At 48.6% G+C, this 27,748-nt stretch overlaps 1 protein-coding gene across 8 annotated transcripts in view; it reads right to left on the bottom strand.

Annotated features, from left to right (window-relative positions):
* Positions 1-27,748, bottom strand: part of SBF1 (SET binding factor 1) — a 1,591,024-nt gene that overhangs the window by 536,004 nt on the left and 1,027,272 nt on the right. For 4 of the 8 annotated variants that reach the window (XM_086918836.1, XM_086918839.1, XM_086918838.1 and 1 more), the window contains exons 25-26: positions 9,049-9,123; positions 7,696-7,835 (exon numbers count right to left, since the gene is read on the bottom strand). In XM_086918836.1, the coding sequence (XP_086774962.1) occupies positions 7,696-7,835; positions 9,049-9,123 (215 nt within the window). The remainder of the gene's footprint in view (positions 1-7,695; positions 7,836-9,048; positions 9,124-27,748) is intronic. The other 4 variants (XM_086918837.1, XM_086918842.1, XM_086918841.1 and 1 more) reach the window with 1 other exon arrangement.

Raw genomic sequence — 27,748 nt, 5'->3', positions numbered from 1 at the left:
TGTCGACTTCCGGCGCTGTGATGGTTCTGCCCCCGCGACAGTTCCCTCGACCTCCGTCCGGACCTCTCACGGCGCGGGGCCGACTGCCGGAGCTCGAGCCGCTTGCAGGACCACTCCCGCCTAGCTTTCGAGGTTAAGGCCCGACAGTCGGGGCAGGTCTTGTCGTCATGATCGACGCCGAGACAGTGGAGGCATCGACGGTGAGGGTCGGTGACCGACATCAGTCGGTCGCAGTCCCCACAAGGCTTGAAACCTGGCATCCCTATCGGCACAGATCGGAGTCGAAGACTCTAAGAATGATCAAAAAGCTCTCAAAAAAGTTTAGTCAAAAAGTGAATACCTAAATACCCTAAACACAGAGTAGAACTTACAGTGTGTGAGACGTGGTGTGCTAAGCCTGTGAGTGGGCGTCTGCTGCTGCTATCACGATTACTTTTGCACTTGATGTTCTCTGAATTTCTTTTAAAAATATAAACATTTGTCACATTTGTCACTGTGTTTTAAATTATCGCTCTTATTTAATTTTGTTCCCTGTCTGACTTAGTGGTGTCCGCCTGTTAGAGTGGGCTTGCTGTACCTTCTGGGGTCAGCCTTCTAGTTTTTTCGTCCGTGTTGCCACTGCCTATAAATCGTCTAGCTGGCGCGACCGCGCCAGAGGTGTGCCAAAGGCCAGCCCGTTGCGCACCGGTCGCGCACAGCGCCAGCCATTCTGCTGGATTTGGGATCAAACTAACTGACAAGTTGGTCTGCAGGTACTCAAATTTTCCACTACAGGCAATAGGTGAGCAGGGAGGTGGTTATGGGGAGTTTAATTTGGAAAATATGGCTGGGGCAGTATCTGATTTTATTAAAAGGGACAATCTAAGATGTGGCCTGCTCAATGTTAGGTCCCTCTGTAAGCACTATGTGGAGACGCAGCTATTGCAAGAGTCACACAATTTGGATGCCCAATTCTTGACCGAGACATGGACACACCCTAGGTCCGATTTGGAGCTGGGCCAGGCCTGTCCTCAGGGGTATAAAGCTTTCCACAAGCCACGCTCTAGCGGTAGAGGGGTTGGGATTATTTTTAAGGAATCATGGGACTTTTACCCTGTGGATATTGATGAGGTAGAAGGGATTGATCCACTGGGCTTTTCTCTAAAAGAACATGGGAGACATGTGCTGACTGGCATTATTTGTTATAGGCCTCCAGGGGTGGCCAGTCACCGCCAACAGAAAAATGTAATCAATGTTTTTAGTAACATGGCTTCCTCCCATGCTAGACTCCTTATTTTAGGGGATTTAAACCTGTGGGCTTACAGGAGCATGGACTCCCGGTACAATAATCTCCTACAATCCTGCATTTGTAACTACCGCAATGGAATGTAGATTCTACACATGCGGGAGGACATGTATAGGACTTGATTTTTGCGGGGAAAGACTCCATGGAAGAGGAGAACATATTGCCGGTAGGATGGACCGATCATCATCTGTTTAAATTTGACGTGTTTAACACTAGGCGAAATGGCCCTACCCATAGGGCAGCTAGGAGTTTTGTAAGTAGGGACTGGAAAGGTCTCTTGAGGAAAGCAAGTGCCTCCCCGGTATTCCATCTTGAAGGGTCTTTTGACCCTGGAATACAGGTGGAGGAAAATTATGCAATCCTCTGTCTACATATAAATGATCAACTTGACCAGCTTACCCCTCGTAAACTGGTCAAAAAAGTAGGCAAACCCTCTGCCCTTTGGTGCTGTGCTGAACTGCAAACTTTAAAACTGGGCTGCAGATAGGCAGAACGGTGTTGGAGCAAGGGGTATTTAGAAACAGATAAAGCCGCTTGGAAGGAGAACATATTAAGCTGTAAGTAAAAAATTGCCTATGCCAAAGATGAATATTTTGCAGATATAATCTTGAAGGCGCCTAATAGCACCAAGAGTGTTTTTAAAATCATGAATGATATTGCTAGTCCTGCATGTACAAAAAGTAAGGTTCTTCATACGCAGGAACTTTGTGATAGTTTGGCTGTCTTCTTTGAAGATAAAATCTGCGAAATTATCAAAGGGCTGGAAGGGGATAGTTCAGATGACGGGGTCAGTGGGCCTCCACAGGAGATGAAGGAAGGATGGAAGGGGATGAGTAAATCACCGGACATATCATTTCGATATACCTTCTGCGGAGGACTTCAAGCAAACAGCGTTAGGTGTCTCCACTGGATCAACCTTGGACCCTCTTCCCCACAGGGTTTGGAAAACGCTAGGCTCTGAATTGTTTCCTTTGTTAAGACAGTTATGTAGTCAATTCCAGTGTCGTGGGCTGGCCACATCCTGCTGGACCAAGCCGTTGTTTCCTTTTTTTTTTCTTGAAAAAACCCTCACTTGACCTAGCCGGTCTTAAAAACTACAGGCCTATATCGTTCCTTCCATACCCAGTGAAAATCACTGAGCGATTGGTACTGTCTGCCGCGTTCGACACAGTCAACCACAAGGTCCTCCTGTAACGGTTGGAAGGAGTGGGGGTTGTGGGTATGGCGCAGAAGTGGCCCTTCCCCCTTTTCAATCTAAGTTTGCCAAGATTCGTTGTGGGGTAACGCAGGGATCTGCGATCAGCCCTATATTATTTATTGCTTACATGTGTCCCTGATGGTTTTCATTAAATTCCACGATATAGGCTTGGTCAATTATGCTGATGACACTCAGCTTATTCTTTTCCTAGAAGGAGAACAGTCAGTCACTCTAGGTAATGTTCATGCCTGTATGCAGAATGTGATACATTGGCTGAGAAATAACTCTCTGCAATTTAATGCAGATAAAACAGAGATCTTATGTATTGCTGGTGGAGAGTGCCATACTCTCTCCCAGGGGATTTTTGTCCTATTCTCTCTGACTCTCCATTGGCACTATCTGAGACAGTTCGCAACTTGGGAATCTGTTTTAATGAGAAGCTGACTTTGGAAAAAGAAGTCAACAAGGCTGTTGGGAGTGGTTTCTCCCTTATTAGGTCCCTTAGGTCCCTTATGAAAATTCTCCCTATGCTACCACCACAGTCACGTGCATTGGTGGTAAGGAGCATCATCATGAGCAGGCTGGATTACTTTAACGCCTTGCTGCTGGAGTCCCCCAAGTACTTAATTTGGAGACTAGAGAGAATCCAGACTGCGGTGGCCAAGTTGGCCTTGATGAGACCTCGAAAGTCCGCTGCTTCTCAGGCCCTTGCGGAGATATATTGGCTCCCAATTTCGCAGAGGATTCAATTTAATCTCTTTGTATCGTGTTTAAGGCACTGCACGGTCTGGGGCCCAAACTACAGCATAACAAATTCAGCTGGTATGCCCCTACTCGCTGTCTTCGGTCATCTTCAGCCAACTGGGGGGAGGTGGGGGGGGCTGGGCAAGCCTTCAGTGTTGCTGCAGCACGGCTCTGGAACAGCCTACCCAAGAAGTTGCGACAGATGAAAGACGTACTGTCATTCATAAAGAAATTTAAGACCTGGCTCTATCCTAGAGTATAAAATTTAGTCTTTCTCCATGCCATCCTTTGGACTTGTAGCCACTGGACCCCATCTCTCAGCGCCATGATACTCGTTGGATCACAGTGCGCTTTATAAGTGGAGTTTGCATTACATTACATTACACTCAACATGAGACAAACCGAGCACAAGCTGAATAGACTCCTCTCAGCCCATTTGAAGATGCTGACAACAGCATACAAAGAATACCCCACCTAGGGTATAGTATATACCACAAAGGTATAACTCTTGAGCCTAAACACTTCTACAGAATAACTCAAACTGAAAAACCGGTTTAACAGGGCTCAGATAAATAATGTAGCAAAAAATTAAACACTGAAAAACTATGAACGAAAGTGCCCTGCACTACTGCAGCTAGCAGAATAACCTAGAAAACCACTTTTCATGCAATATAACTTCTGTAATCTTAACAGCCCGGGAATAAAAAACTCAAGGTTTCAATAACCTTTGAATCAAGTAAAATACTACCCGGGACCTACCGGATGAATTAAAACATAACTCAGTCATGTAGATACCTCTCTACACAAGATCAACACCAAACTCAAGTGGACTTGTCACACTGGGTAGCTCTGAATCGCCTTAAGACTGAATCAGCCTCATATGGCATATCTTTAAGGCTCTCCTGCACAGGCTCGAAAAATCCGGACTGACGCAGCCATGCATGCCTGCGCAGAAGCAACCAGCTGAGTCATGGCTCTACCCACAGAATCTGTAGTATCCATACCACATTTTATAGTGGATCCTTCTGCCTCCCAGCCATCTTGCACCACCTGAAATAACTCTGCACCACGAAATCCCATAAGGCATGTGAAAACCTACCTATAACACAAGTAGTGTTAAATGTATCTCCCACAAGTTTCTAACCATCTGGTTTCCTTGCCTGATGGAACTAATGGAAGACGTATTAAAGAGCTAGCGGCTCATGTGGACAACGTACAGGGTACTTAATATTGTTGGTGCACAATGGCGGTTACCATTGGTATACGGATGTCGGAGATGAAGGCCAATCACGCCAGAATGCAGTACACAGGCCAATGATGTTAGTGCAAATATCACAAACGTGGTAAAAGGCTAGGAACAATGACTATGCATATAACTAATGGTCATTTTTGTTGATTGTGAAACCTCAAAATGTGTTATAAATTATCACTCTAGTAACATAGGTCCTAGTTCACTTGGGACACCAAGCACTTTTGTTTCTACAGTACAAATATAAAATGTACACTAACATTATTGGCCTATGTACTGCATTCTGTGTGATTGGCCGTCTTCTCCGACATCTGTATACAATTGGTAACTGCCATTGAGCACCCACATTATTAAGTATCCTGTACATTGTCCACATGAACCGCTGTCTCTTTAATGTGTTAACTGACCTGGTTCCTTGTGAGTAGGGTTGCTCCTGACACAGGCTTTGCCCAAGCTCCTAAAAGAAGATCAAACAGAGACTCATTAAAGGGGAGCACAGGTTCAATCACCTGCCTGGCCTTGATGAATAATATTCACCAAGGAATCTGTGGATAACTCCACTAAGGGAAATTGACAATCAAACACCACAGCGGCCCTTTTCAATACTTCAGCCAATGAAGCACTTTCTTCCATTGCCTAACGAGGTGGGGAAAGCAAATCTGAAATTGGGGAGGTCTCTAAAGTACTAATCTCCCCCAGTTCATTCAGCTAATTCTCAAACACAAGAGGCTGGACAAAATCATGCAAAGGATTTTCATCCCCAACATTCTCCTCTTCAGTTTCTAAACTGTGCATTCACGTAGACAAGGGCAGAAAAACACCCGAAGGAGAATTCAAAGAAGCCAACACTATCGGCACCGCGGCCGACGCTGTAGAGGCATCGAGTTGATGTCGGAAATAGGAATACCGATGCCGCCGGCTGACTGGGTACCAAAGCGCAAGGGTCAGCGGCGCCGACTTCAGGAGGTGAAAGGCGCCGAAGGTGTGAAGCCCAAAGGATTGTGCATCAGGGCTGTCTCGACAATCTCGGCTTCTTAACTGACGGTTGGAGGACCGTTGGGATCTCGGAGCCCTCCCTTACGTTGACAGAGGCGACACCTCACCCGAACGAATCCTCGACCGGTCTATGGATTTCGGAGAGGAGTGTCGACGCTGCAGTTTCTCAGAAAAGCGCGCCACCAGGAGCTTCATACAGTGCTCTTTTAATGCCTTCGGACAAAGACATTGGCAGATTCTCCGAAGCACCACAAACATATGGTATGCGAATCCGTGATTGACATCTGTCTATCATATGTTCTGCAGGGTTTAAACCCAAATTACATCTTCTGAAAATAGCACCGTGTTCTCTAGACAAGATGTTGAGATGTGTTGAAGCTGAGGGCGTCTTGGGAGGTTGAATTGGGAGAGCAAGCCGATGAGGACTGGTTAGAGAGGTTGTCATCCCGATACGGCTTCGCCTGATGCAGCTTAAAATTCTTCATCAAGTATATTTTGATGCCACACTGCTCCATCGATTGGGTAAACGACCCAATGCTCTCTGCCTCCAACACTGTAACCAGACGGGAACATTCCTACATATCCTATGGGGCTGCCCTCAAATACAGCAATACTGGGGGGACGTGACTAGACAACTGAGTAGGACTTGTGACAAGTCAATCCTCCCATCTCCCACACTGTGTCTCCTCAATGTTTGGGAGGCAACAGACCTCACGCAAGACGAACAAACATGGGCCACGATGGGGTGGAGAATAGCGAAACAAAACATAGTTCAGAAGTGGGGCGCGGATACCATACCACTGCTGAGAGATTGGGCAAAAGATATGGATCATGCCATGATTGCCGAAAAAACAGTATATAAAGGCAGGGGATGTCCACGTAAAAGGGATCACAAGTGGGGGCGCTGGAATAAGTATAGAGGGGATATATGTGTCTCTCCGACAGTGGAAGCGAGGAGGGAAAGACTCTTAGGGCTGGAGGAGGGTGCCGATGAGATGATGGCACATACTATTGGCAATCAGGATTAGCTATGCATTGTTGAAGTTTCCTGACCCGTGACCATATATGTGACCCTCCTTTGGATTGTTCTGTAATTGTTGAAATGTGCTACCCTGGGCTCCTGCCGGATCACGGATGGGGAAGATAACTGTAATCTCTTGAGCATCTTTGCCTAAGCTGTCAATGTAATGTTTTTACTGCTGCTTTTGTTTCTAATAAAAAACTGTTTAAAAAAAAAAAAGATGTTGAGATGGGCTGAAATTAACAGCCTTAATCGCTCCACATCCATGTTGCAAGAGCAGAAAAGAAGGAATTGATGTAGGTGCTGGGGTTATATGGACTTTGTTGACATCACATCCAGTGGACGACGTCTATGTGGATTTGTGCAAAGCCCTTTGCCAGAGCGCGGACGTGCTATGGAATAATGTCAGGATCCAGTCTTGCACCTGAGGAGGATTCTAAAGTAAGGAATCCGCGACTAGATCTCCCCATCAGATTAGAACTTATATGAGAAAAATCTGTCACAAAAATGCACCTGTCCTGGAATTGAATTCTGGATAAGGCAGGCAGGGAAAATCATTAAAACATTTTGATATTCCCCATTTTTTTTCAATGCAAGCATATTTAAACATAAAAATAGAACAGGAAGAATGTTTTGGGCAAAATAAAGTATGGGTTGAGGCAGCCTGACCTGTCTATCACAACCTTTACTGATTAAATTACAAGATTGGGCAAGGAATCGAAAGAAAGAGAAGAAAACAGGCAAGAAGGAATTTCAAATGGAGCAGAAACGGGTAAATCTACTGGGTTGTTGAAAGGGAAAAGGAAGGCAAAAGAAACAAATAATGGGAAAGAAACAAAAACATTAGAAAAGATTCAATTACAGAAGAGGACCAGAAGGATGGAAGTAGGAAAGGGAAATGAAAAAAGAAGGAAGTCAGATGGAGATTAAGGGCTTCTCCCCCACTGGAAGGCAAAAAAGGTACAGCAGGAAAGGATGTCAAAGCGCAATGAAGGGAGGGCCTACTAATGTAAATATAATAACAACAGCTACTAATCATGCAATGCAAAAATCTCCTATACATGCAGGTGTCAGACTGGACAGACAAATGGGACCCAACGATGTAATCACCATATGACAGATCGATTTGTGAAATCTGACTGCTCTGAAGGTGTTTCTTTATGTTAACTTTCTTCAGCATAACATACAAGCCTCCTCCCCACCTGAGATCTCATCCTCATTGTCCTCCAGGGACTGCTGGCTGCTCCGGTACTCGGACGTAGGTGGTGTGAACTTCTTTCGCGTTACATACTGGCGACCAATTGTCTTTTTTGCATTCTTCACCAGGTTTTTGGAAAGGGTTCTAATATGAAGAAGACAGACAATAACATGCTATTCATTTGGAGTGAATCAACAGGATTATAGAAAGATCACAGGGTACAGCAACAGTTTCACACCCACAATCAAGTCAGAAGTGAGGCCACCCATGATTTATGTCCATCTTCCAACAAGCAATACATCTGCCCTCGAAACCTTGACCATACTGCTGTTAAAAGGACCAGGATGCAATGCAAACATTCAGCATTCCAGACTGCACAAAAGTAAGAGAAAGCAGTGGGACAGAAACACACTGGCACAGTGAAGTGCTCCAAGTGGTGAAAAGCACACAATGCCCCAATCTGCATAGTCATTCAATGTTAACAGCTGATGGAAAGGAAAACAAACGAGAAGGGGCCTACCACCTGCTTGGTTACATGGTCATAAAGAACATAGGAAAATGAGGGAAGCACCTTGCCACACCTATACCGCCAGTATTAAATACTAATAGTTTAGGTAGTGAGGGCATTGAAGTGAAAGTTGTAGGAGCAACACTTTTAAAAGAGTTCCAGAGGAACTGTTCACTATAAGGTCTTGACTAGTTATAGATCCCTAAACTATCTCGAAATCAATTGCTTGCACAGTAATAACTGGTGACTCCTAAAGCCATCCAGTGTTTTGACTACTTCACTAATGACCTCCCCTTAAGTTGAACAATGTTAAAATGGTGTACTTTTCCAAGAGCTGTTTTGCCGAAATCCTAAACCGTAATACCATCAATTGCACTCCAATACTCTGGACTGGGTGAATGGTGGGTTCACTACATAGACAAATTCGGATACGGTAGAACTACCTTACTCCTTTGTAGAATTAAAAGATGGCAAAAAGTTCAAAACCATCCTCTACGATAACTATAGGTATTGAATTTAGTCAAGACAAACCTATTATCCTCTTAAAATACCACTAATAACCAGACTAATGTCTAACAGTGAACCCTCCAAGTCTAACAACTGTTCTGGACCAAAAGAAAATGTGACACTGTTGGACGATTAATTTGAATGCACACCAGAAAAACCCAAAGCAGCCCCGCATGCAGTTGGACCAGGATAGCCTGCCGCAAAAGAATGCTATGGCAAGCAAAGATGTATACAAAATGATCAACAAAACCCATATTCTGCCCCAGAAGCAGTGAAGTGGCTGGCTTCCACCACAAGAGAAGGCCCTTCGCCAAGAATTTAGTGTGAAGAATATAGTCTTACGTGGTTGAATGGCTGAAGTGGCCAAGAGAAATGCCCACTGAGAGACCGTGGAACAAATCATTCACCTGGGAGGAACTGCGTTACAAACACAGAGAAACAGCTTAAGTGAAAAATGCAAACAATGCACCCCACCCATCCAACATTTAAAAGCTTAGTACTAGTGTATAAAGAAGAAGCCAAACTTGCTAAGTTATTAACATCAACACACAGAATAATTAAGTACAAAAAATCTTTACCTGTAACACTAGTTCTCCAGCATTGATAGCCTATACAGAGGTATACATCTATGTGTATTACATGTCCAGAGGAGATTAGAAATGCAGTGTTTGTTACCTAGACTTGGTGATCAGAGGAAAAGTACGTGCGCAAAGCTGGATTTTTTTGCCCATTGCCTCAGAGCATTCTTAAGTAAGTATGTTATCAACAAACCTTACTGACACCCAAGCTTTGTTTTTTACATTTTACTGAGGATTATTAGGTCTTGTGTCAAAGACAGGAAAATGGTCATGAGGGAGAACACATGTTACAGATAACCAATATTCCCTTTTTCAGAATGAGATCTTCAACAGATTTAGACGCTTTAATTATTTAGTAAGCAGTCCTGAAAAAGAAGGAGGCAAAAACAACAAAAGGATCACTTTAGGTGTTTTCCATTGCAGCACAGACCTGCCAAGTAGCAGCCAAGCAGAATTGTGGTAGAGGCTGTTACCCAAAAGTGCTAAGGCACCCACATTTGTCTTTAAAACAATATGGCCTAAGATAATCTAGGAGTGAATTAATGCCAGAATTTAATATATGGATATCAATCTACCCAGAGTTAGTTAGCAACAAACTACACTTCCAGCATATGCAAATGCACACTTAGGAAATTGGAATGACTAGGGGGAAGTAACAACACATACAGTTTGACTGATTTCAATGGAACTCCGAAACCATGTTTGGCATACTATTCTGGAAACAGCCAAAAAATAACCTTGTGCCTCTGAAAAACCTTGCAAGTGTGTAAACTTCTACCTCAAGAAGCGAAAATAAGAGTAGCGATCAAAGTAAACACTGCTGGCATTGAAGTGAAAAGAGAAAAACAATGCAAAGCTTCACATAAAGATCACATCAATCGGGCAAAGTAAACATTAAGCTATTAAAGCCAATGAGCAAAATAAAGGAAGAACATGAACAAATTCTAGGACTAGAAATAATAGAAAACAAGTTCAGAGATTCCTGGTGTAGAAGCAGAATTTTATCCTGGTTTGCTAAAGAACTTCAAGTGTAGCCAAATTGTATGGTTTCACTAGTCACAGAACAATGATGACATGCATATTATGCTTGTGAATCTGGATAACTCCTGAGCAGGAGGAAGAAAATGAATAAAATGACTTTAAACAATTTCTGGAACAACAGCCTCCCAGTGCAGACTTTGTTGCGAACTTTGCAGGTATGGAATCAGATTTCTGCTGATATGACTGAAAAGTCAACCAAAAATGTTGAATACCACTGATAATATGGATATCAGGGTATCTGAAAGAAACAGGTTAGTGTTCAATTCCTTATCTTAGAATATCCCCAGGCGTCAGGCTGGATCCGGAAAGTTTTCAAAGGCAGTACTCTTGTGCGTCGGTAGGCATCGTCTGCGGCTCGGCGTCAGTCGTCGGCGTCGTGATAGCCGGGATAACATCGGAGTACTTCACCCGCGGACGTCAGTTCTTCTTATTTCCGCGCCAGCAAACACAGATCCGAGAAGAGCACTACTCTAGTCACTTTTTGACTAACTTTTTTTTAATCTATTTTGGTTCTCTTTTTCGAGTCGACTTTGACTCCTGGTGCCGTAGGGATGCCTGGCTTTAAGCCGTGCGACGCCTGATGTCGGTGACCGGACCCCACCGTCGGTGTCTCTACTGCCTCGGGCCGACCACGACGACAAGTCGTGTCCCGACTGTCGGCCTTGACCTCGAAAGCTAGGCGGGAGCATTCCCGCAAGTCGGACCGCAGGCGCTGCCTCGAGGCCCATACCCTGCGGTACTTGGCCTGCGAGCGACGCTGGAGGAGATTTGTGACTTCCTCTTTGGCATGAGGACTCCCTTCCCTCCATTAAGGGCTGCCGGCGCGCCTTCGGGCCCCCGCAGACCTGACTGGGGGCCTCGGCGGGCCAGTGGCTCCAGCCCCAGAGCCTTCGGGTGCTACGGCCCCGGCGCCATCGTCTACTTCGATCCCCTGTGGGATCCGCGCCTAGATCCCGGTCGACGCCAGTTGACATTACGACTCCTCCGCTGTTTCAGCCCCGGTCCGGGTCCGTCGTTGGAACGGAGCCGCTCGGCGTCGATTGGTGAGGCCTTCATCTACGACCCGGCTCTGCCATTCCAGCTTGTATACCAGGACAGGGATGAAGGGGAAGACTGGGAGGGGTCTGAGGACCGTCTGTCACAGCAGTGCCAGTTGAACCAGGACTGGGCAGATGAGCTAGGGGAGTCCAGTGCTTTGGACACTTCGTCCGACACTGGATTCATCTCTCCTCCCTCCGTGGCTACGGAGGAGGGTGCTACATATGGCGTGTTGTTGCGCAGGGCAGCCAAGACCTTGGCTTAAGAGATCCCTGCGGCGGTCGTGAGGACTAATCTCCTCACTGAGGTGCTTCAGTCACCAGTAAGCTCCTTGGAGCCTCTACTGCCGTTTAATGAGGCCCTCACAGACGTTCTGTTGGGCACCTGGTCCAAGCCCTCCACAGTGCCCCCCTGCGGATCAGAACGTGGCCCGAGGCCACCGCCTGGCTCCGGGCGATCCTAGCTTTCTGTCCGTGCACTCAGTTACAGAAGTGCTGCCTCAGTGCCCGGAGGAGGCCTGGCTCGCCCAAGCCCTTGCGGAGGGGCGGGATGTGGCGCGTTATTCTATCAGGTGTGGACTGGATACCATGGACTCGCTGGGAAGGGCGACTTCCAAGACGGTGGTGGTTCGCCGCCACGCCTGGCTGAGGTCCACCAATTTCTGGGGCTATGTCCATGCCACACTCATGGACATGCCCTTCGATGGCCGTCGCCTCTTTGGCGACAAAGCAGACAGTGCGCTTGAGCGTTTCAAGGACTCCAGGGCTACGGCCAAGGGCTACGGCCAAGTCCTTTGGCCTGTCGGGCCAGCGCCAGCAGACTTCTGCTTTTCGCCCCTTTCGTGGCCAAGGAAGGGGCGCCTCCTCACGTTTGTCCAGCCACAGGCCGCAGAACCATCCTCAACGCGGTGGCAGAGGTGGTAACCGCCGTGGCGGTGCAAGGGGTCAGAGGCCTGATCAGTCCCCATCTACTCCAGAAGCATCTGCCTCAAAGCCTTCAGAGTCTGAACTTTCAGGCCCATTCGACGCCGGTGGGGAGCTGGGTTTCCCATCACCTTCTTCACTGGCGTACCATCAATTCGGACTGGTGGGTGCTGCAAATCGTCCGAAGGGGCTACTCGCTTCCCTTCGAGGCGACCCCTCCAGCCATGCCACTGTAGTAATACCGCATGTCGGGGCGATCACTTGAAACTTCTGCAGGAGGAGGTGACGGCCGTCTTGGCCAAGGGGGCCATCGAGCACGTTCCTGGGCCAGAAGTAGGACGTGGTTGCTACTCTCACTACTTTCTGGTTCCCAAGAAGGGCAAAGGAGGCCTACCCCCTATCTTGGACCTCAGGAACGTCAACGGCTTCCTCCGGAAGGAGAAGTTCAAGATGATGGCTTTAGCTCAGGTCCTAGCTGCCCTAGACCCTGGAGACTGGATGGCAAAGGACTTGCAGGACGCATATTTCCACATCCCAGTTCTGCCGGACCACCAGACCTACCTGCGGTTCACGGTAGGCCACGAGCACTTTCAGTTTACCGTGCTCCCCTTCGGCCTCACCAGTGCCCCTCTGCTGTTCACAAAAGTGATGGTGGTGGTCGCAGCTCATCTGCCCAGATAAGGGGTTATATCTTCCCCTATCTCGACGACTGGTTGTTGAAGGCAGGCTCGCCCCAGACAGTCGTCTCCCACCATCAGACTACGGCCAATCTCCTGCACTCGCTGGGGTTCTCCATCAACGTGCCAAAGTCACACCTGTGCCCCTCAGAAGCTCCTCTTCATCGGAGCAGTTCTGGACTCGGCGCAGTTTCGGGTTTATCCCCCGAATAGCGGTTCGGGATATTCAGGCTCTGATTCTGATCTTTCAGCCTTTATCCCGAGTTTCGGTCAGGTTGACGCTGCAGCTCCTGGGGCTGATGGCCTACTGCATCCTTCTGGTGCATCACCCCAGGTGGCGGATGCGGGCTATGCAGTGGGACCTGAAGTTTCAGTGAGCACAGCATCAGGGCAACCTGTCCGACCACGTCCTGATCTCGGAGAGCACTGCGAGTCAGTTGCAGTGGTGGCTCACAAACCACGATTGGGTCAGCGGCAGGCCGTCTCCCTAGCCCAACCGGAGCACGTAGTAGTGACAGATGCGTCCCACCTGGGATGGGGGCCACATGGGAAAGGCAGAGATCAGAGGCCTCTGGTCTCCGCGGAGTCCCAGCTCCATATCAACCTTCTGGAGCTGCAGGCAATCCGACTTGCACTGAAGGCATTCCTTCCCTCTGTCGTGGGAAGTGTAGTGCAGGGGTTCACGGACAACACCACAGCCATACGGTACTGCAACAAACAGGGCAGGGTGGGGTCGTGGATCCTTTTTCAGGAGGCTCTGCGCCTCTGGACATGGCTGGAACACCAGGGAGTCATCCTGGTGGTTCAACACCTGGCAGGTACCCTGAATGCCAGGGCAGATGAACTTAGCCGCCGGTGCATGATGGATCACGTATGGCGTCTAAACTCGGACGTGGGACAAGGTCTCTTTCAACAGTGGGGAGAGCCTTGGTTAGATCTATTCGCCACCGAAGAGAATGCGCAATGTCATCAGTTCTGCGCGTTGGAATTTCCAAGGTGGCACTCGCTCGGAGACACTTTTCCTCACGAGTGGAGCTGCAGTCTGTTGTACGCCTTTCCGCCTGTACCGGTTCTGCCCAGAGTGCTGAAGAAGATCAGGCGAGACCGGGCCCAAGTCATCCTGTGGCTCCGGACTGGGCATGAAGATACTGGTATCCCGAGCTACTCAGCATGTCAGTTGATCCCCTGAATCGTCTGCCTCTTCAGGAGGACCTTCTGTCACAGCAGCAGGGGACGGTCCTCCACCCGAACCTGGCCAGTCTCCACCTACATGCGTGGATATTGAGCTGCAGTAGTTGAGGCTATTTGACTTGCCTCCTGAAGTCTGTGATGTGATTCTGGGAGCCAGGCGTACCGCCACAAAATCGGTATAAGCCTGCAACTGGAACAAATGTGTGGCATGGTGCACAGCAAAGGCTGTGAATCCACTCTCTTCCCCCCTTTCAGAGGTTCTCCTCTTCCTTCTTTCTCTTGCCTAGCAGGGCTCTGCTCTGAGCACTAACAAAGGCTACGTCTCTGCCATTTCAGTCTTCTTAAGGCTTCCTGATCAGCCTTCTCTTTTCAAGTCCCCTGTTGTAAATAGATTCTTGAAAGGCATCACACACGTTTCCTCCTGTTCCCTTTGTGATGCCTCAGTGGGACTTGAACCTTGTACTGACTTATCTGATGTACGCTCCCTTTGAGCCACTTCATAACTGTCCTCTTTGTCTTGTGACTATTAAAACTGCATTCCTGGTTGCCATCACCTCTGCCAGGAGAGTGAGTGAGCTCCAGACTTCATCCTCTTAACCTCCTTTCCTCTCTGTCCATCCGGACAAGGTTGTTCTGAGGACTCGTCCTTCTTTCCTGCCCAAGGTGGTTACAGCCTTTCATATTGGGCAGTCCATCACCTTGCCCACCTTCTTTCCGCCTCCACATCCCTCGAAAGAGGGAGAGAGGCTCCACCGTCTGGACTCAAAACGTGCGCTCTCCTATCTAGACCACACACGCCAGTTCCGGGTGGACAACCAACTCTTTGTTGGTTACGTGGGCACTAAGAAGGGAAGGGCGGTGCACAAGCGGACCATCTCTCGGTGGGTCGTCTTGTGCATCAAGGTTTGCTACTCCTTGGCGAAGAAGGAGCCTCCTGTGGGGCTTCCTGCCCATTCCACTCGGGCCACGGCGGCTACTATTGCCCTGGGTCGGGGAGTCCCCTTGCAGGACATCTGTCAGGCGGCTATGTGGGCCTCGCTGCACACGTTTGCTAGGCACTACTGCCTGGACAGCCAAGTCCGGAGAGATGGCTTTTTCGGCCGTTCCTTTCTCCAGGACTTTCTGGTGTGATCTTGGTTCGCAGACCCACAACCGGGGTTGGTATTGCTGGGGTATCTATTCTAAGGTAAGGAATCTAACACTAACCTGTTTCTTTCAGATGCACACGTTACCTACCTTTGGTAACGATATATCTGTAAGAAACAGTGGTTAGTATTAGATTCCTTACCGCCCCTCCCATCCTCCCCGTTCTGCGAACCGATATCTAAGGTGAAGGACATCCTTTTCAGGGCTCTAGTTTCATGGCACCAGTGTTGGTTTCTATCATGGCTCTGCGCTCCTGGCGTGGAAAGCTGTGTACAGAACGGACGTCAGCGCGCGCGGGCAGCTTCTAAGTACTCCGACGACGTCATCCCGGCGATCACAACGCCGCTGACACGCAAGGGTACTGCTGACTAAAACTTTCCGGATCCAGCCTGACGCCTGGGGATATTCTAAGGTAAGGAATCTAACACTAACTACTGTTTCTTACAGATATATTGTTACCGAAGGTAAATAACTTGTGCGTTGCTTCCATTACATCGTTAATAGAGCCTGACTACAGTTATGCACCAGATTGCTCCACAGCTATTAAAGAACCTTGACCATCAAAAATGCAGTGCGATGGAGTAACCAGATGCCTTAATGCTAGGCTTCCTTTGAAGGGACTTGGGCGCAAGTTTGATTAGCATATTGTATAAAGGGATCCAATATGAAACCATGAGGGAAAGACATATTGAATTTTCACACAAATCGGGAACTATGTAAATTATTTCATGGACATTTATCTCATGTCAATATCTTAAAAATCTACCATAGATCCTGAATTCCTGAATTAATATTGCACTTATGTGGCATATGGTGACTGTACTGTTAGTGTGGATCACAATTAGGTTTTGTTTCCCTAAAATCTCTCTAGGACCACATCAACAGCTCTGTAGAGGAAGCGCTGATGAGAAATTCATATAGTTAAGCTTCAACATAAGCATCTACCTAGGTTAAATAAAAAATAAACACAGTGCCTAAACTCATGATCTGACTATGTCCAGTGACAAGTGAAAGGAACTAAACCAGAAAAATGCCAAAGACAAATCTCTAACTGTATAAGGTTGGCTTAGTATATGGTGCACATTTATTTAAGTGAAGCACCTTGCACTAATCCAGGCAACCCTTATGGTAATTTTAGTGGTCTTGGACAACAATAGAAAGCTCTCCAAGTGGTAGCTGTGGCGAGCAGCCTTCAGGCTTATCCAGAAGGAGTATTATGCATCTTGTTTTACCAGATCTAACCATGTAGTGTAGGTTAAACGAACAGAACCACACAGTGAATATATAGAAATCTCTATTTATTTCACAAATCTCACTAACACATTGGACTATATCCTACCAGAAGATATCAGCACAAATACACAATACTGCAAATAGGTAAGCACAATATACAGTGGTCTCCAGGGGGTGACCAAACCATATACTAAACAAGTGGAATGCGAACTGCGACCATAGAGGGGACTTGGACCAGAAGACTCAGAAGACTGAGGACACAAGGACACACTCAAGGTAGGTACCCAATAACCCTACGGATGCTGTGTGCAGAGTGGAATAGAAGTCAATGAGAAAGTTGCGGTTGCAGTTTTGAAGAAGAAAGAACCTTCCCAGTGGACCCTGAAGAAACCCTGTGGAAAACAAAAGGTTGGAGAGTTACCCGACCTGTGGATACCCCAGGAACCAGGATACCTACACAACGGAAGCTGCATAGGTGCGAAGTGACGTGGGAAACCACCGTAGACCACAATGGAGGACTTCAGAAAAGATGCCGCTGGTGAAGACTGTGCAGGAGTCGGGTGGAATCTAAGGGAGGATTCTTGAAGAGGAGAACCTGCAAGCAGAGGGGACAGAGTCTATGCCATTCGGAAGTGACCAGGAGGCACAGAAGATATTGCCCACCGATGTCAGGAGGTTCAAGAGTGATGACAGTGACTTAGTCAATGTGAGGACCAGGCAATGCTGAGGGAGACCAGGAGCCATGCACAAACTGTCCCACATCGGAAGTCGAAAACCAGGTGTGTAGTTGTCCGGCAGGAGCGCCATAAAGACCTGGCAGCTGCTACAGGCGTGTAAAGTGAAGGGGCAACGTTGGAAACCAGCACGGTCCAAAGGGCTCACCAGGAGCTGGAGAGGCAGGATAGGTCCCAAGCAAGCAGGGGAGCCCACTGAAGCGGAAGACCTTCGTTAGGACCCAATGGTACAGGGGTTTAAAGAGGAACTCAAGTAGCTCACTAAAGATGAAGGCCCACGGTGCAGAGGATGAATGGAGGATGCTGATCTTGGCAGGAAGAGATGCTGGAGGCTGGAGCTTCTTGTAGTCTGAAGATCTCTAGAGTGCAGAGCCAACAAGCCTTTGCAATGGAAAGTTGATGCGGTGCACAGGGGTTCGGTACCCGTGGTTCAGACAAGGGATACAGGCCACACACTTGCAGACAGGACAGGTCAGGCCTCGAGGGAGTTGCAGACCCCCTGTGTTGCTGAGCCTTTGGAAGTCCGTGGGACATCAGAAGCAGACGACCGGTCAGCGTTGTTGCTGTGCCTGCAGATGCTGCGAAGGGACCCCTTCACTCCAAGGGAGATTCCTTCGGGGGTCCTTGATGTCCACATGTCTGTTGATGATCCTGGGAGAAGCACAGATGAAGAAGACTTGCAGAACAGCAGGAGTCTTCCTTGGTGCAGTATTGGTTCCAGGCGAAGTCCATGTATCCAGACGGTCAAAGAGTGATATGGTTTCAGGTTTGAGTCCCAGAGGAGGGGATGGACAGAGTAGAGGATACTCCCATGTCCTTAGTCCAGTTTCTCACAAGAGCGGGAGACAGGGGGACTCTGAACTGACTCACACCGGAGTATGCAAGAAGGGCACCAAATGTGCCCTTCAAAGCAGTCTGGGGGCACTGACAAGCTACCCCTTCCCAATATACTAAGTCCTGTCTGGGATGTGATAACACCTCCCTGTGACAGGAAATCTGCTGTCCTACCTTCCCCTGCTCGAGCTCAGCTTAGCAGCAGCAGAAGGAGGGGAGAATCGTGCCTGGGGTCGGCAGCCACACTAGCTTGCTGGCAGACCCTGGAAGGTTGTTACAGGGAGTACTGGGGGCTTCCCAGAGGAGCCCTCTAGTACATGGAATCATGCCTCCAACACAGGTAACAGTGTTGGGGTATGATTCCAACATGTTTGATACCAACCATGCCCAGGTACGACAAAGCCACTAGGTCGTTCGCCATCACATAGTGATGGGATGGCCATTATATGTATCAAAATGGCTGACCACACTTACAAAGCCCAGATAATCGACTCAGAGGTTAGTAGGGGTGTCCTGCTTACAACCCAGCACCCTGCCTCGTTCAGGACCTAAAGGCCTTAAAGGTTTTAAGGGTCCTGAAATCAGATATTAGAAAATGATTAGCTGTCATAAGTTGAACTAGCACCAGCTTACACAGGCTGCAATGTCAGGCCTCTAGTCTAAGTTTGAGTGGTTTCTCATGGGTGGCACAATACATGCTGCAGTCCATGGGAGACCCCTGGTGTACCTATGCTCAGGGTAGATTAGTACCATATACTAGGGACTTATAAGAGTATACCAGCCAATTGTGGAGGTACAGACATACTTACTGTGTCAAATTTAGGGAGGAAGCACAGTGACTGGGGTCCTCATAAGCAGGATCAAAGACTAGTCCAAAAAAACAAACCGACACCAGCTAAAAAAGTGGAGGTAACCATGAAAGCAGATCCTATTTTCCTACACTAACTACAAATGCAGAGCATTAAAGGGAGGATTTAAACATGCATCCTTGTGAATAGCAGTTGTCACAAAACTGACTTGTTCAAAGGAAAAGGTCATCACTTTTGATCTCTAGTTGTGACGCACAAGTTACTACTTGTGTAACGATATATCTGTAAGAGACATTAGTTAGTGATAGATTCCTTACCTTAGAATATCCCCAGGCGTCAGACTGGATCCGGAAATTTTTTGCGTAGCAGTACCGATGCGCGTCGGTAGGCGTCGTCCGCGGCTCCGCGTCCGTCGGAGTACTTCGACGCTGCCTTTGCACGCTGACGTCAGTTCTTATACACAGCTTTTCCGCACCAGAAACGCAGAGCCATGATAAAAACCAACACTGATGCCATGAAACTAGGGCCCTGAAAGGGGATGACCTTAACCCTAGATATCGGTTCGCAGAACGGGGGGATGGGTGGGTCAGTAAGGAATCTATTACTAACTAATGTCTCTTACAGATATATCGTTACACAAATAGTAACTTGTGCATCTGAAAGAGACACGTTAGTGATAGATTCCTTACCTAAGAATAGATAGCCCAGCAATACCAACCCCGGTGGTGGGTCTGCGAACCAATAGTCACACCACAAAGTCCTGGAGGACGGAACGGCCAAAGAAGCCATCCCTCCGGACTTGGCTGTCTAGGCAGTAGTGTCTTGCGAACGTGTGCAGCGAGGCCCACGTAGCTGCCTGACAAATGTCCTGCAAGGGGACTCCTCGGCCCAGGGCAGTAGTGGTCGCCGTGGCTTGAGTGGAATGGCCCTCAGCCCAACAGCAGGTTCCTTTTTAGCCAAAGAGTAACACGCCTTGATGCACAACACGATCCACCGAGAGATGGTCCGCTTGTGCACCGCCGTCGTTTCTTAGCGCCCACGTAACCAACAAACAGTTGGTCATCCACCCGGAACTGGCGCGTGCGATCCAGATAGTAAGAGAGCACACGATTTGGGTCCAGATGGTGGAGCCTCTCTTCCTCTTTCGAGGGATGCGGAGGCGAAAAGAAGGTGGGCAAGTTGATGGACTGCCCGATATGGAAGGCTGTGACTACCTTGGGCAGGAAAGAGGGTCTTGTCCGCAAAACAACCTTGTCCGAATGGTCAGAAAGGAAATGTGGTTTAGAGGAAATAGCCTGGAGCTCACTCACTCTCCTGGCAGAGGTGATGGCAACCAGGAAAGCCGTCTTAATAGTAAGAAGACGGACAGGACAGTTATGAAGTGAATCAAAGGGAGCGCACATCAAGTAAGTTAGAACCAGGTTCAAGTCCCACTGGGGCATCACGAAAGGAACAGGAGGGAACATATGAGTGATGCCCTTCAAGAATCTGTTAACAATTGGGGACTTGAACAAAGAAGGCTGATCAGGTAGCCTTAAGAAGGCGGAAAGGGCAGAAAGGTAGCCTTGATAGTGCCCAGAGCAGAGCCCTGCAGGGCAAGAGAAAGAAGGAAGAGGAGAACCTCAGAAAGGGGGGCAGAGAGTGGATCCACAGCCTTTGCTGTGCACCATGCCACAAATCTGTTCCACCTGCAGGCATATACCGACTTTGTGGAGGGACGCCTGACTGCCAGAATCACATTACAAACTTCAGGAGGCAAGTCAAATGGCCTCAACTGTCGCCGCTCAATCTCCAAGCATGGAGGTGGAGACTGGACAGGTTCGGGTGGAGGACCGTCCCCTGTTGCTGCGAAGGTCCCCCTGAAGAGGTAGACGAATCGGGGGATCGACAGACATGCTGAGTAGCTCTGGATACCAATTTCTTCATGCCCAGTCCGGAGCCACAAGGATAACCTGGGTCCGGTCGCGCCTGATCTTCTTCAGCACTCTGGGCAGAAGTGGTATAGGTGGAAAGGCGTACAACAGACCGCAACTCCACTCGCGACGAAAAGCGTCTCCGAGCGAGTGCTGCCTTGGAAATTCCAACGTGCAGAACTGATGACATTGCGCGTGCTCTTCTGTGGCGAATAGATCCAACCAAGGCTCTCCCCACTGCTGAAAGAGGCCTTGCGCCACGTCCGAGTTCAGACGCCATTTGTGATCCATCATGCACCGACGGCTGAGTTTGTCCGCCCTGGCAATCGGGGAACCTGCCAGGTGTTGAACCACCAGGGTCACGCCCTGATGTTCCAGCCACTGCCAGAGGCGCAGAGCCTCCTGGCACGACCCCACCCGCCCTGTTTGTTGCAGTACCACATGGTGGTGGTGTTGTCCGTGAACACCTGCACCACACTCCCCCGGACAGAGGGGAGGAATGCCTTCAGTGCAAGCCGGATCGCCCGCAGCTCCAGAAGGTTGATGTGGAGCTGGGACTCCGCCGGACACCAGAGGCCTCTGATCTCCGCCTCTCCCATGTGGCCCCCCCAGCCCTGGAGGGACGCGTCCGTCACAACTACGTACTCCGGTTGGGGTAGGGAGAGGGATCTGCCGCTGACCCAATCGCGGTCCGTGAGCCACCACTGCAACTGTAGTGCAGTGCCCTCCGAGATCAGGACATGGTCGGACAAGTTGCCCTGATGCTGAGCCCACTGTAACTTCAGGTCCCACTGCAGAGCCCGTATCCTCCACCAGGGCGTGATGCACCAGAAGGATGCAGGAGACCATCAGCCCCAGAAGCCGCAGCATCAACCTGACCGAGACTAGGGATAAAGGCTGAAAGATCAGAATCGGAGCCTGAATATCCCGAACCTGCTGTTCGGGAGGATAAACCCGAAACTGCACCGAGTCCAGAACAGCTCCGATGAAGAGGAGCTTCTGAGAGGGACACAGGTGTGACTTCGGCACATTGATGGAGAACCCCAGCAGGTTGGCCGTAGTCTGGAGGTGGCTGACGACTGTCTGGGGCGAGCCCACCTTCAACAACCAGTCGTCGAGGTAGGGGAAGACTGAAACCCCTAACCTGCACAGGTGAGCTGCGACCACCGCCATCACTTTCGTGAACACCCGTGGGGCGCTGGTAAGGCCGAAGGGGAGCACGGTAAACTGAAAATGTTCGTGGCCTACCGTGAACCGCAGGTAATGCCGGTGGGCCGACAGGACTGGGATGTGAAAATAAGCGCCCTGCAAGTCCAACGCTACCATCCAGTCTCCAGGGTCTAGGGCAGCTAAGACCTGAGCCAATGTCAGCATCTTGAACTTCTCCTTCCGGCGGAAGCTGTTGACCTTCCGTAGGTCCAAGATCGGGCGGAGGACCCCTTTGCCCTTCTTGGGCACCAGAAAATAGTGGGAGTAACATCCACACCCTACTTCTGGCCCAGGAACGCGCTCGATGGCCCCCTTGGCCAAGAGGGCCGTAACTTTCTCCTGCAGAAGCTGCAAGTGATCCCTCGACATGCGGTGGTACTGTGGTGGCATGGCTAGAGGGGACGCTTCAAAGGGGAGGGAGTAGCCCCTTCGGACGATTTGCAGCACCCACCTGTCCGATGTGACAGTGCGCCAGTGGTGGTGGTGATGGCGAACCCTGCCCCCCACTGGCATCACATGGGCCTGAAAGCTCGGACTAGGAAGGTTTTGAGGCGGATGCTGCAGGGGTAGGTGTGGACTGGCCTCGCCGTTGTCCCCAACCGCCGCCACGGCGGTTCCCACATCCACTATCGCGCTGGACGGTGGTCTGGGCCCGTGGCTGGCTGGACGTGTGGTGGCACCCCTCCCTCGGCCAAGAAAGGAGCGAAAGGCAGCAGTTTGCTGGCGCGGGCCAAGAGGCCCAAGGACTTGGCGGTAGCCATGGAGTCCTTAAAGCGCATGCGCATGGTCTGCCTTGTCGCCAAAGAGGCGATAGCCATCGAACGGCATGTCCATAAGTGTGTTTTGGACGTCAGCCGAGAAGTTGGCGGACCTCAACCAGGCATGGCGACGAATCGACACCGTCGTTGCCAACACTCTGCCTAGTGAGTCAGTAGTGTCCAGCCCACACCAGATGGAATAACGCGCCACATCTTGGCCCTCCACAAGGGCTTGGCCGAGTTTAGCCCGGACCTCCACCGGGCATTCTGTCTGCACGTCCGCAACCGTATCCCGCAGAGAGTGGGTGTAGCGGCCCAAGAGTCACGCAGTGTTGACTGACCGCAATCCTAAACTCAGGGAGGAGAATACTTTCTTCCCGTATTGTTCGTACCTCTTGGATTCCCAATCGGGGGAGCCTTTCCCGATCGGGGGGAGCCTCCGGGAATGCGGTCTGGGAATTAGAGGCCTGGATAACCAGGCTCTCTGGGGTGGGGTGGGTAGACAGAAAGCAAGGGTCGCCCGGAGCCGGGCGGTGGCGCCTGGCCACGTTCCTATCCAAAGGCTGACCTGTAGCAGGCTTGGACCAAGTGCCCAGAAGAACGTCAACTAAGGCCTCATTAAAGGGCAGCAGAGGCTCGGCCGAGCTTGACTACGGTTTAAGGACCTCAGTGAGGAGGTTAGTCCTCACGGCCGCGACGGGGAGCTCAGGGCCCAAGGACTTGGCCGCCCTCGTCAGCACCACGCTATAAGCCGCCCCCTCCTCCGTAGCCATGCTAGGAGGGGAGACAAAACCAGTGTCGGGTGAAGTGTCCAGACCACTGGCCTCCCCAAGCTCTCCTGTCCAGTCCGCAGAAGACTGACACTCACGGGCCAGAGGGACCAATCGGGCCGCTTGGTCCGAAGGCGTCGCGGAACCCAACGGAGGAGTGAGCGACCTCATGGCAGAGAGGAAGGCCTCGATATCCTCCGGCGTCGTGTGCTGCCCAGCGACCGGCAAGTATGGAGCAGGCCGCGAAGCCCGCGGCTCCGGTGGAGCTGCGTGGGCGGTGTCGCCCGAACCCCAGGCCGCGTCGCGCGAGCGTCGGGGGGAGTCAGAAGAGCGATTGTGCCTCGTCGACTTCTTGTGCCTCTTACCTGAGGACTTCGAGCCCGAAGACGACTCCCGGAACTGTGGTACTGCTAAAATTCCGGATCCAGTCTGACGCCTGGGGATATTCTAAGGTAAGGAATCTATCAATAACGTGTCTCTTTCAGATTAAACAGATTTAATGTAGGATGCTCTGGAAAAGATCAAAATAAACAGTAATTCATTGGATCCAAAATATAGACAATTCCACTTGCAACATACAGAGTAGCAGATCAGGGACCTTATTTAAAGTTTTGCAGTGTCAGCAAACCATCATACATTGTTGGCACCCCTGTGTTAAAGTTGTGGTTTCCGCACTCAATTCGGAGTTGAGTGAAACAGCAAGTTCACATAAAAAAGATCTCTGCTGCCTCCACCAGTGTACGCCTCTTAAGTTATTATTTCTAAAGCGCACAAACAACAAGGTTTCTTGCAGCTGTGGAACATAACACAATATCTACACTTCAAATTAAATCTTGATGCACTTATTAACTAAAGCTGCCTAAAAAGGAATGTTTTTAGTTTTTTTTTATAGGTTGATAGAGAAGAACATGAGTTAAGATCCACTGAGAGCGTATTAGACTGTCTTGTAGCAGCCACTGAGAAGGCCTTGTTGCTAAAAGAAACATTGCTGACCTTTTGATGGCTAACATAACAAGCTTCCGCTTTGGGGGTTTATTTTCTCAATACAAAAAGTGTTTTCTGTGCCGGTCCTTTAAATATGGCAACGACTTAGCATACCTTTGGCGCTGAGAAGGAAGCTGTTGTAGAGACCCCTGCCAGGTAGGTGGGGGATCACTTGACAGGGTGGGTAGTCTGTTGCCACCCTGGTTTTTAGAACTCCTTGATTTAGGCCTCAGCTTTTGTCTGTTGACTGCCAAACTGACACAGCCACCACAAATTCTATTTTACAATGCTATGCCCTTCACTTTCAATGTAGCCCACGATGCTGCATGCCTGCGTTGACAAGCCATGAATAAATGCATAATTAAGATGCTGTAAAATTAGTGTAAAAAATGCATTAAAGCTGCCAGTCATAAAAATGTTCAGTGAAATGAAATAATTGAAATGAGGGTTTTATAAAGCGTGTGTATGCCAATGGCGTCTTAGCACTGGACTATCCGCAACACAGGGTACAAGGCAGAGGGGATAAAACAGAAATAGTGCAGCTAAATATTAAAACAGCCAGGTTTTAAGATTCTGCCTAAATTGGGATAAACTTTTTTGAGTTCTAAGATGTAGGGGCATGGAATTCCATAACTAAGGGGCTAGATATTGGAAACTTCTGCCACCCCATTTCAACGTTCTTATTCTAGGGACTCTTAGCAAGGATGCAGAGGTGGAACGAAGATTTCTTGATGGGACATAGCACTCAACATATTGTCTGATTTGTCCTGGTCCATTACTGTGCAAAGCCTTGTGTAGAATACACATCAACTTAAATTTAATTCTAGCAATAATCGGAAGCCAGTGAAGTTGCTCTCGAATTGCCAGGCTAATGGAGCTGAACTTAGGTAGGTTCAACAGTAGGCGTGCAGCTGCATTCTGTAAAATCTGCAGTTTGTGTATGAGACTTATTTTGGCCCCAAGGTATGATGAGTTACAATAGTCTATTTTCGACAAGATCAATGCAGTGACTACCCTTTTCCTGAGAGACATCGGAATAAAGGGAAGAATTTTCCCAAGAATCTTAATCATATAGAGACAGGAAGACGTAATACTATTTACTTGGTCGGACAGGAAAAGCTGGTCATCTACTATAATCCCCAGGTTCTTTACCTTTCCTACGGGACTAGGGCAGAGTCCTGCGGAGTCCGGCCACCAGGTTGTATTCCAGAGGAATCCCCTCCAAAGGTTAACACCTCCGTCTTTCCAGTGTTAAGCTTTAAACAATTGCTCTGCATCCAATTGATGATATGGGCCATGCATGATTTAAAGCGAGCTGCTACATCTTCCAATGGATCCACCAAGGAGATGACAATTTGTGAATCGTCTGCATAACAGATTGCTGTGAAGCCAAAGGAGCGAATAAGCTTTGCCAGTGGGGCTACATATATATTAAACAGGGTGGGGGAAAGTGCCGACCCCTGGGGTACACCACATGGTTTAAGAAAGGAAGGGGATTTGTGTTCATCTAGAATCACTGTTTGTCTGTCTGCCAAGTATGTTTCAATGGAATCTGCTGCCCTATCTATGATTCCTATTTCTGCCAACCGTTGAAGAAGTAAATGGTGGTCTACCGTATCAAATGCGGCAATATTGCCTTCCTGCCCTTATCCAATTGTGTATATATGCTTTCAGTAGCTGCAATTAAAGCAGACTCAGTACTATGGCGTGGTCTAAAACTATGTTATGCTTGATCTAATATGTCGTGGATTTCTATAAATTTTACTAGCTCTTTGTTTATTGCTTTTTCCAGCACTTTAGAAGGAAACTGTAAAGAGGTGATGGGACGATAGTTCGCTACTTCAGTTGGATCCAGGTTAGGATTCTTCAGGATAGGTTTTATCAATGAATTTTTCCAATGCTTCGGAAAATGCCCTTGTTCTAGAATATTGTTTAAGAGTGGTGTCAGGACCTTAGCAATAACTTCTGGGGCCATATGAAAGACTGTAGCAGGGCATGGATCCAGGGGTGACCCTGAATGGATTGTCAGGATAAGATTTTCCACTTTCTCCTGAGTGAGATGACTGAACATATGTGTGGTTTATGACTCTAAGGTTCATGTCTTTAAGAATTTATCACAAGGATATAGTTCTAAACTTTTAATGGTGGTGATAGATGACTTACAGGCACATGCACAACTATTTCATTTTGCGATTCCTTAATTGCGAAAAATAAGGAATTGCAATTAAGGAATTGCAAACTGCAATGCATCAAGAAATCGCTATAAAATAGCGATGTCTTAAAATTCCTTAATTGCAATTCTCTAATTGAGAATCGCAATTAAGGAAAACTTCCCCATCCATTCCTATGGCCCTAGAGGCCCATAGGAATGAATGGTAATACATTCTTAATTTGCAATTCCCCATTAAAAATTCGCAAATTAAGAATGCAATTTCAAGGGTGCAGGGGTGTCCAAAGGACACCCTGTTGCACCCCTGAAATCTGCTTAGGAGTACATTTTGCACACTCACATGCCCTAAGGGCATTTGCGTGTGTAAAATGGAACTTTGAAAAATGCACTTTAGTGCATTTTTCAAAGTTTTCACAAATTACCATGAAGGTCAACTTCATGGTAATTTGCTCCCCTTATTTGCGAATTCGCAAATTTTTAAAGTTTGATGCATTGCATTTAAGGAATCTTAATTTGAGATTTAAAATTCGGCATTGCCTGCAGCCCGCCTAGAATCAACTTCAGGTAGGCTCAAGACTGCCCACCTCAAGACCCAGCATAACAGGTCATCAATCGTTGATTTTGTGAAAGCGTAATCAACAATGGCCATGCAAGGTATTGGCTTGTCCCTCCTTGGCTTTAGAACCGTCCCTCATGTGTCATGATTTGAGTAGACCGCTGTTTACACCCTTCACCCACACCAGTATACTGTGCCATCTTACCATTTGACAGACGTTAATCAACCCAAATCATCCTGCCACCCAGCGTCAGTCAGTATCAGCAAGCATTATCAATAAATCAATCAGGGAATTTTAAGCGCACTACTCACCTGTGAGGGTCTCAAGGTGCTGGAGGGAGGGGGGGAAGAGGGGTTCTCCGCAGATCTGTTTAGACGAAGAGCCATGTCTTGAGGGTCTTCCTGAAGGTGTTCGGGGAGGGGGCGCGTCTGATGTCTGCCTGTAGCTCGTCCAAAACTTGGCTGCAATGTGAGAGAA

The sequence above is a fragment of the Lissotriton vulgaris genome, chromosome 1_1 (genome assembly GCF_964263255.1).
Source record: "Lissotriton vulgaris chromosome 1_1, aLisVul1.2, whole genome shotgun sequence".
NCBI lineage: Eukaryota > Metazoa > Chordata > Amphibia > Caudata > Salamandridae > Lissotriton > Lissotriton vulgaris.
This window is presented reverse-complemented; position numbering and strand designations above follow the sequence as displayed.